The 15,214-nt window shown below is 43.3% G+C and overlaps 1 protein-coding gene across 1 annotated transcript in view; it reads left to right on the top strand.

The window, feature by feature from the left end:
- PKD2L1 (polycystin 2 like 1, transient receptor potential cation channel) overlaps positions 1–15,214 on the top strand; it is a 48,134-nt gene that overhangs the window by 28,262 nt on the left and 4,658 nt on the right. The window contains exons 3-11 of the mRNA XM_004370140.2: positions 8,372–8,499; positions 8,956–9,209; positions 10,194–10,418; positions 10,589–10,817; positions 11,522–11,692; positions 11,873–12,054; positions 12,374–12,494; positions 13,561–13,659; positions 13,868–13,989. Of these exons, the coding sequence (XP_004370197.1) occupies positions 8,372–8,499; positions 8,956–9,209; positions 10,194–10,418; positions 10,589–10,817; positions 11,522–11,692; positions 11,873–12,054; positions 12,374–12,494; positions 13,561–13,659; positions 13,868–13,989 (1,531 nt within the window). The remainder of the gene's footprint in view (positions 1–8,371; positions 8,500–8,955; positions 9,210–10,193; positions 10,419–10,588; positions 10,818–11,521; positions 11,693–11,872; positions 12,055–12,373; positions 12,495–13,560; positions 13,660–13,867; positions 13,990–15,214) is intronic.

Raw genomic sequence — 15,214 nt, 5'->3', positions numbered from 1 at the left:
GTTAGGCAGATCGAGTTTTGCCAGCACCATTTCTACCCGCAGTCTGTATAAGGGTTACTGGCCAACAGTGCTTGCTTCTTAGGCCATCCAAGGACTGGCTTTATTTCTTTTACCCAAGACTTGTATATATTTATTGTTCTCTTCTTTGGACCAAGGAATGTTCCAGCTTCAGTCCAACATTCACTAAATAGAAGTTGTCCTTGACTATTTTGACATCAGTTCTATTTTAGGCCAAATATGGAGTCATAACACTTTACTTAGTTTGAAAATGATATATTTATTTCATTCTACCCTATCTTATTTTTCATGATTAGTTCAGCCCAACAAATGCTTGAGAACCTATTAAATAACAGGCACTGTGCTAAACGAATAAAATACAGTTCCTGTCCTTGAGGCACATGAATAGAATCATTTGCTCATCACCTAATGTATTCCATGCACGTGAAATGCAGCATCTTTAATCTTCACAACATTTCAAGAAAAGTATTATGTTCCTATTTTACATATGAGAAAGTAAGGCTCAGAATGCAAGTCTATATACAGTAAGTGGCAGAGCTGAGATTTGAACGTAGGTCTGTCTGGCTCCAAAGCTCATGCTCATTCTACTACTTCAAGATTATTCTGGAATATGTCCTCCTTAATAGAACTTTTTGAGGACAGAAACCATTTTATAGTTATTTTTTGTATCTGCTATGCTACGTAGCAAGATATTTTATACATGGTAGACTTTGAGTCGCTATGAATCTGAATTGACTCGACAGCAATGGGTTTTGAATAATGTTTGTTAAATGAATATAAAATATGTCTTTAGATTAATCCAAGTTGATAGACTGATAATATGGTCTTCTTGTTGTTGTTGTTAGGTGCCATCGAGTCGGTTCTGACTCATAGTGACCCTACTTACAGCAGAAAGAAACACTACCTGGTCCTGCACCATCCTCATGATTGTTTTTATGCTTGAGCTCATTGTTGCAACCACTGTGTCAATCCATCTTGTTGAGGGTCTTCCTCTTTTTTGATGACCCTCTACTTTACCATGCATGATGTCCTTCTCCAAGGACTGATCCTTCCTGATAACATGTCCAAAGTATGTGAGACGAAGTCTCGCCATTCTCTCTTCTAAGGAGCATTCTGGCTGTACTTCTTCCAAGACAGATTTGTTGGTTCTTTTGGCAGTCCGTGGTATATTCAATATTCTTTGCCAACACCATAATTCAAACGCATCAACTCTTCTTCTGTCTTCCTTATTCATTATCCAGCTTTCACATGCATATAAGATGACTGAAAACACCACGGCTTGAGTCAGGCACACCTTAGTCCTTAGTGTGACAGCTTTGCTTGTTAACACTTTAAAGAGGTCTTTTGCAACAGATTTGCCCAATGCAATGCTTCATTTGATTTCTTGACTGATGCTTCCATGAGTGTTGATTGTGGATCCAAGTAAAATGAAATCCTTGACAACTTCAATTTTTTCTCCATTTATCATGATGTTGCTTATTGGTCCAGTTGTGAGGATTTTGGTTTTCTGTAAGTTGAGGTGTAATCCATACTAAAGGCTGTAGTCTTTGATCTTCATCAGTAAGTGCTTCAAGTCCTCTTCGCTTTCAACAAGCAAGGTTGTGTCATCTGCATATCACAGGTTGTTAATGAGACTTCCTCCAATCCTGATGCCACGTTCTTCTTCATATAGTCCAGCTTCTTGGATTGTTTGCTCCGCATACAGATTGAATAAGTATGGTGAAAGCATACAACCCTGAAGCACACCTTTCCTGATTTTAAACCACACACTATCCCCTTGTTCTGTTCGAACGACTGCCTCTTATATGTACAGGTTTTAGTAAGTATCAATTTGGAGCATTAGAAATAGTGAGTTTGGGTTTCATAGAGTGGTAGAGGAAAGCACTCCTCATCTCATGAGACAAAGTACAATGTACAAATTAACAAGGAAGAGAGGATGTTTGGATGGGGAGAGGGTTTTGAATAGATTCTAAGCCAGGTCTAGACTCGAATTTAGTGGCTTTTTAAGGTAGTTTCTTGGTCTTTTTTGTAAGTATGTTATATTTCAATTAAAAAGTTACAAAGAAGAGTGAGTGCTGAATTTCTAACGGTCAGTGAGCATTTGACCAGGTGAAGCCCTTTTTCTCAGAAGACATAGTCTGACTGCCTTGAACAATAATCATGGATATTATGCCTCCATAAATAGTTGGCAACCAGTTCAGAGTAATAGAGAGTAGAACTGCCCCATAGGGTTTCCAAGGAGTCACTGGTGGAATCAAACTGCCGACCTTTTGGTTAAGTAGCCTGAGCTCTTAACCACTGCACCACCAGGGCTCCTAATTCTGGGCAGCGACATTTATTGGAGAAGAGAAAAAGCTATAGTAACCACTACCACCTAGTGGTTATTTAGAGGTGTAACAATTTAGTTATCCTTACATCATTAGGACAAGCTCAGCTCACTGACCATCTGTTGTTACTGCGTGATGAACTCAGCCCACAAGAGTTTGATTGCCAGTGGGAACCCATTTTCCAGATCCAGAAAAGTTGAGTTTGAGTCCCTCTCCAGATACTAAGGATAGTAATCACAGATTTGAGTTAGAGAGAAGTAGAGCAGTTTCTTGGACTTAATAGTGTGGGAGGGGGAAAAGTGAAATAATAATGCCTCTTTCTTTGCTGAGTTTTCCCCCTGAAGAAGTATGATGTTTCCTGTGCCCAATCTAGGACCACTCATAGGCCTCTTCTTTCTTCCAAGATCATGGATGAGCTCCAGGCCAATCCAAGCCATTTCCTTTCCAAATGGGGTGGTGAGAGAAATTATGTTTCAACATCTGAAAAGGAAAATTCTTAAAGGGAATTGTTCACAGGAGGCGGACAAATCCTTTTTTCTTTCTTTTTTTTTTTAAAGTATTTTGATGTAAGTGCTTCAAGTCATCTTCGCCTTCAGCAAGAAAGGTTGTGTTATCTGCATATCACGTGTTGTTAATGAGTCTTCCACCAATCCTGATGCCACATTATTCTTCATATAGCCCAGCTTCTGGGATTATTTGCTCAGCATACAGATTGAATAAGTATGATGAAAAGATACAACCCTGAAGCACACCTTTCTTTATTTTAAACTGTGCAGTATTTCCACTGCTCTGTTCAAACAACTGCCTCTTGGTCTATGTACAGGTTCCACATAAGCACAATTAAGCGTTCTGGAATTCCCATTCTTCTCAATGTTATCCATAATTTGTTATGATCCACACAGTCAAATGCCTTTGCATAGTCAATAAAACACAGGTAAACATCTTTCTGGTATTCTCTTCTTTCAGCCAAGATCCATCTGACATCAGCAATGATATCCCTCATTCCATGTCCTCTTCTGAATCCAGCCTGAATTTCTGGCAGTTTCCTGTTGATGTACCACTGCAACTGCTTTTGAATGATCTTCAGCAAATTTTACCTGTGTGTGATATTAATGATATTGTTTTATAATTTCAGCATTTCTGTTGGATCACCTTTCTTTGGAAAGGGCACAAATATGGATCTCTTCCAGTCGATTGGCCAGGTAGCTGTCTTCCAAATTTCTTGGCAGAGACAAGTGAGCACTTCCAGATTTTCATCCGTTTGTCCAAATATCTTGATTGGTATTCCATCAATTCCTGGAGCCTTGTCTTTCGCCAGTGCTTTCAGTGCAGCTTGGACTTCTTCCTTCAATACCATTGGTTCTTAATCACATGCTACGTCCTGAAATGGTTGAACATCAACCAATTTTGGTACAGTGACTCTGTATATTCCTTCCATCTGCTTTTGATGTTTCCTGCGTCACTCAATATTTTGCTCATAGAATCCTTCAAATTGCAACTTGAGGCTTGAATTTTTTCTTGAGTTCTTTCAGCTTGAGAAATGCTGAGGGTGTTCTTCACTTTTGGTATTCTAACTCCAGGTCTTTGTACATTTCATTATAATATTATACTTTGTCTTCTCGAGCTGTCCTTTGAAATCTTCTGTTCAGCTCTTTTACTTCATCATTTCTTCCTTTCACTTTAGACTGTATGTTCAAGAGCAAGTTTCGGAGTTTCTTCTGACATCCATTTTGGTCTTTCTTTCCTGTCTTTTTAATGGCTCTTTGCTTTCTTCATACGTAACGTCCTTGATGTCTTCCCACAACTCATCTAGTCTTTGGTCGTTATTGTTCAATGCATCAAATGTATTCGAAATTCAGGTGGGATATATTCAAGGTCATATTTTGACTCTTGTGGCCTTGTTTTAATTTTCTTCATCTTCAGCTTGAACTTGCACATGAACAATTGATGGTCTGCTCCACAGTCGGCCCCTGGCCTTGCTATGACTGATGATATTGAGCTTTTCCATCAGTTCTTTCCACAGATGTAATCAATTTGATTCCTGTATTTTCCATTTGGTGAGGTCCACATGTACTGTTGCTGCCATTTATGTTGTTGGAAAAAGGTATTTGCAGTGAAGAAGTCGTTGGTCTTGCAAAATTCTATCACGCAATCTCCAGCATAATTTCTATCACCAAGGCCTTATTTTCCAACCATTGTTCCCTCTTCCTTGTTTCCAACTTTTGCATTCCAATCGCTGGTAATTATCAATGCATCTTGATTGCATGTTTGATCAATTTCAGACTGCAGAAGTTGGTAAAAATCTTCAATCTCTTCATCTTTGGCATTAGTGGTTGGTGCGTAAATTTGAATAATACTTGTATTAACTGGCCTTCCTTGTAGGCATATGGATATTATCCTATCACTGACAGTGTAATACTTCAGGATAGATCTTGAAATGTTCTTTTTGACGATGAACGCTACACCATTCTTCTTCAATTTTTCATTCCTAGCGTAGTAGACCATATGATTGTCTGATTCAAAATGGCCAATACCAGTCCATTTTAGCTCACTAATACCTAGGATATTGATCTTTATACATTCCATTTCATTTTCGATGACTTCTACTTTTCTTAGATTTATATTTCATACATTCCGCATTCCGAGTATTAATGGATATTTGCAGCTGTTTCTTCTCATTTTGAGTTGTGCCATATCAACAGATGAAGGTCTCAAAACCTTTACTCCATCCACGTCATTGAGGTCAACTCTACTTTGAGTATCTACCTGACGTATTTTGAGTGCCTTCCAACCTGAGGGACTCTTCTTCCTGCACTAGATCAGACAATGTTCTGCTGCTATTCATAAGGTTTTCACTGGCCAAGTTTGTAGTAGAAGACTGCCAGGTCCTTCTTCCTAGTCTGTCTTAGTCTGGAAGCTCTGCTGAAACCTATCCACCTCAGGTGACTCTGCTAGTATTTGAAATACTGGTGGCACAGTTTTCAGTATCACAGCAACATGCAAAGCCACCACAGTATGACAAACTGACAGATGCCTGGTGAAGCACTCACTAATGAAGATCACAGACTACAGCCTTCAGTGTGGATTATACCTCAACATAAAGAAAACAAAAATCCTCACAACTGGACCAATAAGCAACATCATGATAAATGGAGAAAAAAGTGACATTATCAAGGATTTCATTTTACTCGGATCCACAATCAAAGCCCATGGAAGCAGCAGTCAGGAAATCTAACATCGTATTGGATTGGGCAAATCTGATGCAAAAGACCCCTTTAAATGTTAAAAAGCAAAGATGTCCCTTTGAGGACTAAGGTGCACCTGACCCAGGCCATGATATTTTCAATCACCTCATATACATGGGAAAGCTGGACAATGAATAAGGAAGACCTAAAAAGAATGGATGCCTTTGAATTATGGTGTTGGCAAAGAATATTGAATATACCATGGACTGCCAGAAGAAGGAACAAATCTATTTTGGAAGAAGTACAGCCAGAATGTTCCTTCGAAGTGAGGATGGTGAGACTTTGTCTCACGTACTTTGGACATGTTATCAGGAGCAGCCAGTCCCTGGAGAAGGTCATCATGCTTGGTAGAGGGTGAGCGAAAAAGAGGAAGACCCTCAATGAGATGGATTGACACAGTAGCTGCAACAATGGGCTCAAACATAACAATGATTGTGAGGATGGCACAGGACCAGGTAGTGTTTCCTTCTGTTGTACATAGGGTCACTAAGAGTCAGAACTGACTCAACAGCACCTAACAACAACGTTTTGATATAATTATAGACAAGCAGAAAAGTTGCAAGGATAACATAAAGAATTTCTGTATACCTTTTGTCTTAGTTATCTAGTGCTGTTAGAACAGAAATACCACAAGTGGATGGCTTTAACAAACAGAAATTTTTTTTCCACAGTTTAGAAGGCTAGAAGTCCACATTCACAGTGCCAGCTCCAGAAGAATGCTTTCTCTCTCTGTTGGCTCTGGAGGAAGATCTTTTTCTCTTTAGCTTCTGCTTCCTGGTGCCTTGGAGATCTTTATGTGTCTTGGCAGCTATCTTACCCCATCTGTCTCTGTGTTGATTGTTTAATCTCTTCTGTATGTCTCAAAAGAGATTGCTCAAGATCCACCCTACACTAATCCTGCCTCATTAACATAACAAAGACAACCCATTCCCAAATGAGATTATAACCACAGGCATAGAGGTCAGGAATTACAACACATATTTTAGGGGGACATAATTCAATCCATAACACCTTTCACCCAGATTTCTCAAATATGAACATTTTACCATGCTTTTCCTCTCTTTCCACACACACCTGCCCACCCACCCACCCACACACACACACACACACACACACACACACGTATATAGATGGATAGATATAGTACAGATGTAGATACACACACACGTTGTTTTTATAAATTGTTTGAGAGTAAATTACAGACATAATGCCCTTTTACCCCTAAATACTTTAATGTGTATTTTCTAAAAAATGAGGGCATTCTCTTATCCAAGTCAAAAAATTATCAGTGATCCAGTACTATCATCTAATGAACAGACCTTTTTCAAATTTCACCAAGTCAGAAAGAGAAAAATTCTGGTCTGGGACCCATTCCAGAATCACATATTGCATTTAGTTTTTATGTATCTTTCATCTCTTTTAATCTGGAAAAATTCTTCAGTCTCTCTTTGTCTTTGATGACCTGGCTAAAAAATGGGACAATTTGAGTAATAAAATAAATAAAAATATTAAGAAATTATACCCTGGGAAAAAAAAGCAAGAGTCCATGAGTCAATACTGATATAAACAGATGAATAAATAAATGAAGAAGAAGGGAAAGCTCTTCCTTATAGAGAATGTCAACTAATAAATGTAGAAGGAATGATGGAATTAGAAAATCACTATTTGGCAACCATGATAGTAAAAATCAGGCAAACATCATCAATGAATGCTCAAATTAGTAGGTGAAAGATTGATGAGTAGTAATAGGATGTTTGCATAGCATCAAAGTATCTCCCCACAAAATACTTATTAATTACAAAGAGAAAAGTGAATCATATTATATTGAAAAAAACCTGAAAGACACCTCCTTAAAAGGGATTGAAGTTAACATCATCAGTAATGAGACAAACAGCCAATATGTGCCTACCAATATGGTTTACTGAGTAGGATACGTTACTTGTATTGTATTCCTCGTATAAATGCGTGACCTGAATTTAGTCATGAGGAAACATCAGACAAACCTAAACTGAAGGACAATCTATAAAATAAATGGTTGGTTATCTTCTAACCTTGCCTTTTAACCAGAAAACTTAGAGCTTCCCTTGGCAGCTGTATTTAGGCGCATGAGACTGAGTGTGTGTGTTGGTGTGATTGAGGGAGAGCTAGTTCTTCCAGGCAAGGCCAGGTGTTTTCTCATCTGGGAACACTCTGAGTCTCTGTCTCAGGAGACAACCGTGCCCATCAGGATGTACTAGTCTTGCCAGAGCTAGATGGGTGCCATGCATATTTCCTACTGTCATGGCTGCAAAGTCACTGACTTCAGGAATCAGGAGACCACATCTCCGAGCAGCGTGTTTGGCCAGGGTCTTGGAGTACTCTAGAATTCGGAGGCACTTTCCAAAGGACACAAATATAGGATAAATAAAAGGAAATACTACCTAATGTACCGAGGAGAAATATCTTGGCTATTGGGAATGAGAACTAGGTTGTTAAGATGGTTTAGGAAGAGGAAAGTGAATTTTCAGAATGACAGTGTCAAGAGAAAATTATTGAGCAGAGTTCAGTCTTTCTAAGGTGAGTTGGGAGGAAGAGAGAAGACTTTGTGGCCACAACCTTCCCTAATTTACTCCCTGGTCCCCAGTGCGGCCATCAACCTCCACAGCCAACCCTAGTCTGTAGGTCTGATGGGCTCCTATCTAGGTGGTATCCCTGGCCCCAGAGCAAGGGGTTTCCTGTCTCTTCTGGGGGGATGGAGATGGGAACAGTGAGCAAGATACAGACTTTTGGGTTGGTTTCTAGTGACTTACGGAATGACAAGCTCCAGTGCCTATTACTACACCAAAATGATGTCTGAGCTCTTCTTACATACTCCGTCAGACACTGGTGTCTCCTTCCAGACCATCAGCAGCATGGCGGACTTCTGGGATGTGAGTATGAAATCTCCTCTACCCCTCCCCTTTCCTTCTCAAGGGCCTGAGGCCTGAGGCCATAGGCCAGGGCTCAGGGAGGTCAGACAGTGGATCAAGTGCTAGGACAGAGATCAGGTCAGTCAGGGATCAGGTGGAGTCAAAGGGTCAGGCAAGAATTAATGAGTCAGGCTAGAGTTCAGGTGGAGGTGGGTGAGGGACAGACTGTTGATCAGGGAATCAAGCCAGGATTCGAACTAGGATTAGTGGTCAAAGGTAAGGCTTATTCAAAACGTATTTTGCATAAAGGGTAAGGCCATGTCAGGTCTGGACCTGATCAAGATTTATGGGTCAGCTAAGGCATCCAGCAGAAGCAGACTGGAGACAAGTTGGGAGTCAGGGAATGAAAGCAAAGGTCATTCTAAGGGTAGGGGCCAGGATAAGTCTTGGTCAGAGCCAACCCAGCTTGTGGTCCAGTTTGCCCAGGGCCCACTCCTGGACAGTTTGTATTGGACCAAATGGTACAACAACCAGAGCCTCGGCCACGGCTCCCACTCCTTCATCTACTACGAGAACCTGCTGCTGGGGGTTCCAAGGCTGCGGCAGCTGAGGGTCCGCAATGACTCCTGTGTGGTGCATAAGGACTTCCGTGAGGACATTTTGAGCTGCTACGATGTCTACTCTCCGGATAAGGAAGAGCAGCTCCCCTTTGGACCCCTCAATGGCACAGCGTGAGTGAGTTCCCCCCAGTATCACAAGGCTCGCCCCTCTGAGGACCAGAATCTGAGGGAGACCCAGAGAGTGGAGTTTCCCAAGCCTGGCTTCACATTGAACTTGTCTGAGGAAACTGTTTGAACACAAATTCCAAGGTTCCACCCCAGATCTACTGAGGCTCAGAAATCTCCATTTTAATAGGCAATTTGGATGTGTAGCCAGCCAGGCACCAACCCCAAAGTTTTGGGAACCACTTGCACTGTGCAGCCTTATAGAGTCTTGGGGCAATGGGGTCTTGGGGGGCATCTCCTTGAGTTCCATCTGTGATTGTTTAGAGACCTTAGAGTTTGTCACTTAGGAACAGAGGAGGTGCAGACAGAGCAATAGCCCCCAGACATGTTTCCCACATATAAGTCACAGTCACACTTGTCCTACCCTGGGGATAGACCGGCCAGGCAAGCATACTTCCTTGGAGGTGTAAAAAGTTGGTGAAGCATTGCCATTGCCATAGGAGTCATGGTTGGATTCTTTCCTGGACATTTGAGTCCAGGGAAGAGAGTTTGGTGGATAGGACAGAGAATCATGGGGTTAAGCAGTCAGCTGTACAATCACAAGAGCTGGAAGGATCTTTTCTGGGTTGAATGGTCCATGTGTTTCCCTTATGGGGACTTCCCAGACTGAGGCCAATAGTGGGCCTTGGGTTTGTCATTCATAGCCTTGAGTGACATGGTGAAAAATCAGATGTGCCTTTGAGTGTCAGTTCTGCTACTAACTAGCTGGATAATCTCAGACATCACTGAGTCTCAGTTTCCTCATTTGTAAAATGTGGATAGTATTTGCCCTCCCTCCTCAAACAGCTGTTAGTATCAAACAAGATAATGTATTGAGATAGACCTGAAATGGTAAAGCCCAATGATCATGAAGTGTTGCCATTGCCTTGGAGGATGAGCTTTTGGGCTAGCTCAGGCCTCTCTTTGCTCAGATGGCTTCTTCTGTGGCAGGTGGACATACCACTCACAGGATGAGCTGGGGGGCTCCTCCCACTGGGGCCAGCTCACAAGCTATAGTGGAGGTGGCTACTACCTGGACCTCCTGGGATCTCGACAAGCCAGTGCAGAGACTCTCCGGGACCTACAAGAGGGCCTGTGGCTGGACCGGGGCACTCGTGTGGTCTTCATTGACTTCTCAGTCTACAATGCCAACATCAATCTTTTCTGTGTTTTGAGGTGGGTCCCTTTCTCTATGGCATTTCTCCACCTGTGGTTCCTGATTCCCTTCTCCTCTGCTTGAGATCCTTCCCTAAACTTGTACCCTATGTTGGGGGTGGGGAGGAGAAGAGGTGGGAGGAATAATCCTATCCCAGACCCCACCAGCCATCTCCCCTTCCCACACACAGGCTGGTGGTGGAGTTTCCAGCTACAGGAGGTGCGATTCCATCCTGGCAGATCCGCACAGTGAAGCTGATCCGCTACGTCAGTAACTGGGACTTCTTTATCATTGGCTGTGAGATCATTTTCTGTGTCTTCATCTTCTACTATGTGGTGGAGGAGATCTTGGAGCTCCACATCCACCACCTTCGCTACCTCAGCAGCATCTGGAACATCCTAGACCTGGTTGTCATCTTGGTGAGGGACACCTATCCTGAACTCAGCATACTGGGAGGAGGAGTGGGATCCACCTGGACAGGGGCTCCAAGTTTCCAAGGCTTTCTTTTGGAGCCCCAAGTCCTCCTTATGACTTCTGACCAAATCACTGTGCAACAGCTCCCTAAGTGAGAGGCTGATGTTTCCCTGGCTCAGCCCTTAGAAAACTGTCTCCCACAACCCCTCTCCTCCAGGCCTGTGATATGGGCCCTGCTCTTTTCCTAAGTACTTGATATTTTCTGTTTTTATGTCTCTTCCCTTTATGAACTAACCTCTTGAAACACTGCCATGTATCTTCTCTTCTATTCTGATTATCCTGCCCCTCCACCTCCTTCCTATTAACAGGACACACTCATTTCCTGACTAAGCCTAGGAAATGGTGGTGGGAGCTAAAATTACTTGGCTCCAATTCCCTATGGCCCTTTACAACCAGTGATTTCAACTGCAGTGATGCTGACATATTTCCCACTGGCCCCACAGCCTTGCCTTGGGCTTTAAAATACTTAAGATGCTTCACAATTATCCTGGCCAGGTCCATTTGAACCTGAGATAGTCAAGAATTCAGTAGGGAAGGAAGTTTTCCCCCACCTGTCTTACCTACCCCAACTCTCCCTGGGACTTCATCTTTGACCTTCCCTTGAGATGCTCTTGACTTCTCTGACACCCCATGACCTCTGTGATGACAGCTCTCCATTGTGGCTGTGGGTTTCCACATATTTCGAACACTCGAGGTGAATCGACTGATGGGGAAGCTCCTGCAGCAGCCAAACACATACGCTGACTTCGAGTTCCTCGCCTTCTGGCAGACACAGTACAACAACATGAATGCTGTCAACCTCTTCTTTGCCTGGATCAAGGTACCCTGGGACTCCTCACCCACCACTCTGCCTCTGGGCATTCATTCTCCCTTACTCAATATTTGTTTCATTTTTCTTGTTTGGTTTGGCAACTCCTGTGGCCTCCATAAGCCCCTGGAGTAGACTTCAGAGTTTTTCTCTTTTCCTCCTTCATCACTTGGTTCAACATGGCCATTCCAGATATTCAAGTACATCAGCTTCAACAAAACCATGACTCAACTCTCCTCCACGCTGGCCCGCTGTGCCAAGGACATCCTGGGCTTCGCCGTCATGTTCTTCATCGTTTTTTTCGCTTATGCCCAACTCGGCTACCTACTTTTCGGGACCCAAGTGGAAAACTTCAGCACTTTCATCAAGTGCATGTGGGTGTCCTACCCCCTTCAGTCCTCCCTGACCCCTCACCCTCCAGCTCCAGGGTAGTATGTATCCTTGCGGAAGCTGCATAGATGTATGTGAGAGTGTTTGCATTTAAAACATCTGTGAAAGAGTATCAAGAAGCCCTGGTGTGTGTGCTCAAGTACTCCATGTGCATCGCTCTGTCCCTGTCTGATTGGGCAGGAGGTGCGGTGTGGGGTCTGTCTGAATTCACCCAGGGGCAGTAGTTAGGAAAGTAGGATGGCTGTGGATTGAGGACAGGGTTATGGTCAGGCTCTGGGTAAAGCCCAGACTCTGCTCTTTCAGTTTCACTCAGTTCCGGATTATCCTTGGGGACTTTGACTACAATGCTATTGACAATGCCAACCGCATCCTGGGTCCTGCCTACTTTGTTACCTACGTCTTCTTCGTCTTCTTTGTGCTCCTGGTAAGGGTCTCTCTGAGAGTCGGAGACTTGGGAGCCTGAGGGGTGGAGAGGTGGAGGGCTTTCAGGGTGGGGTTTTGACTCCCATCTCCCCTACTCAGGACTATGATGGGTTTCTCAAATCAAGGATGAAGAGTGAGGGGAAACTTCTTGATCTTCTGAGAGCTGGCTAATGTGCTCATTGTGATCAGCATGGTCAGTTTCCAGAGTATAAGGGAACTTGCAGGCTCCCTCTGTAAAATCAAACCCCTATTCTCAAAGGATAGAAAAGAGAAGAAAGTGCCTCATGAGAAGTGGCTGCACCTGGAAGCTTCTATACCTATTCTCCAAGACTCCCCTTTCCCTTAGGGATCGCTTGCTGATTTCTATTGCCACTTCTTTGTAGTTGTTCTCCCTCCCTGCCAACCACGAAAGATCAAGGTTTGATTTTTATTAATAAAGCCAGCAGGCTTACTAATATAACCGATGGGTGGAGATCCAGACATGGATTTGGGGTAGATGGTAAAGAGGAGCACAACTGTACTCTCACCTTGACAAATTTCTGGTTTTAGCTATTAGTTCCTTATATATGGAGCAAGGAGCCCTGGTGGCATAGTGGTTAAAGCACTCAGCTGCTAACCAAAAGGTCGGTGGTTCGAACCCACCAGCCACTCCGTGAGAGAAAGATGCAGCAGTGTGCTTCCGTAAAGATTTATAGCCTTGGAAACCCTATGGAGCAGTTCTACTCTGACCTTTAGGGTTGCTGTGAGTCAGAATCAACTCAGTGGCAGTGGGTTTGGTGGTTTGGTTATATAGAGCAACGTCTGCAGCATGTGTGGGTATATCTTTGTGGTCAATAATGCTACTGCAGTAACTGAGAGTGAGGACCTCATGATGATGAGGAAGCATGATCCATCACTAACAGGATTGTACTGAAAGCCTGGGCTCTGGGAACCCTAAGAGGTAGGGATTGGTGGGCTGCAGAGCTGGGATTAAGAGCATTGGCCCCTTTAGAACCTGTCTGGCCCATTAATGGGGGTCAGTCAGAGGGTCTGGGGGTAAGGACAAAGGTCCCTGCCTTATCCTCCAGAACATGTTCCTGGCCATCATCAATGACACCTATTCAGAGGTCAAGGAGGAGCTGGCTGGACAGAAGGATGAGCTGCAGCTTTCTGACCTTCTGAAACAGGTGATGACCCAGTTTTCTTGAGTCGCACATCTACATCAGGGCTAAGGTCCAAAGTTCTGTGTTCTGGTCTACTCCTAACTGGTGTAGGGGCCTATGCCCTTGTGTGCCTTGAAATTACCTCCCTCCCGGCACCCTATAGGTTGGGGGTGGGGGCTACGGATGATAAAGAGCTTGCGGGGACTGGTGTCTGTTCCCTTTTCTCTTCCAGGGCTACAATAAGACCTTACTGAGGCTGCGTCTGAGGAAGGAGCGAGTTTCAGATATGCAGAAGGTCCTGCAAGGTGGGGAGCAGGAGATCCAGTTTGAGGATTTCACCAACACCTTGCGGGAGTGAGCAACTGAAGATCAACCTTCCCTGACCTTGGCCTATAAGTCCTTGACACTCAACTATACATTCTTTGCCTATAAGCCTCTGATCTTGGCCTATGGGCCTCTGACCTTGGCTTATAGGCTTCTAGGTCTCTAATCCTGACGTTCAGAATTCTGCCCTTGGTTTAAAGGCCTTTGACCATAGTATATAGCATTCTGGGCATTGTTGAACAACCCTTAGGCCCTAATGTAATAAATGTAGTTCCCTTATCACTATATACACCCCTACTCCCACAAAACTCTGATCTTGGTTCTATGTGGCCCATCAAATACTGGTCTGTTCCCTTAGCTGTTCTCTCTCTGCTTCCCAGTCAAACTTATTAACAAACATTGAACAAATATATTGTGAGCACCAACTGTGGACTAGGCATGGAGTAGAGCACAATTAAGTGAGGCAAAGTCTTTGTCCTCCAGGGGCTCATAGACATGTAAGCAAATAAACTTAATCACAGAACAAGTTCAACAACAGATGTAGCTAGAGCAGAGAGAGTATGGAGAAGAGAGTGCTCGATTCCTTCTTTGAACTTACAAGAAGGCTTCCTGGGAAGAGGTCGTGTCTGAATAGAGTTTTGGAGAATAAATAGCTTAGAAGTGGACAAGCAGAGGAAGGCCATTCCAAGAAGACATGAAAGCATACTCAAAGGCATAGAGGTCTGAAATTGAACAACATATACAGAAGCTATAAGCGGTTGAGCATTGCTAAAGGTATCAAATGAAAGATGGGGATAGCAGGAAATGAGGCCAGAGAAATGAGCAAGGACCACATTGGGAAAGGCCTTGAACATCACTACTCTATCCAAAAATGGGAGGCCTAGGGGGGATTTTAAACAGGAAGGAAATGTATTTATTTATTTTTCCTTTCCTTTTTTTTTTTTTGTTGTGCTTTAAGTGAAAGTCTACAATTCAAGTTAGTCTCTCATACAAAAATTTATATTGTTATGTGACCCTAGTTGCTCTCCCTATACTGTGACAGCACACTCCTCCTTTCCACCCAATTTCCTGTGTCCATTCAACCAGCTCCTCTCTCTGCCTTCTCATCTAGCCTCCAGACAGGAGCTACCCATTTAGTTTCTTGTATCTACTTGAGCTAAGAAGCACGCTCTTCACGAGTATCATTTTATGTCCCATAGTCCAGTCTAATCTTTGTCTGAAGAGTTGGCCTTGGGAATGGTTTTAGTTTTGGGCT

This window comes from Trichechus manatus, unplaced genomic scaffold (genome assembly GCF_000243295.1).
Source record: "Trichechus manatus latirostris isolate Lorelei unplaced genomic scaffold, TriManLat1.0 scaffold00007, whole genome shotgun sequence".
Taxonomy (NCBI): Eukaryota; Metazoa; Chordata; class Mammalia; order Sirenia; family Trichechidae; genus Trichechus; species Trichechus manatus.
The sequence above is the reverse complement of the archived record's forward strand: the minus strand, read 5'-3'. Positions and strand labels throughout refer to the sequence as shown.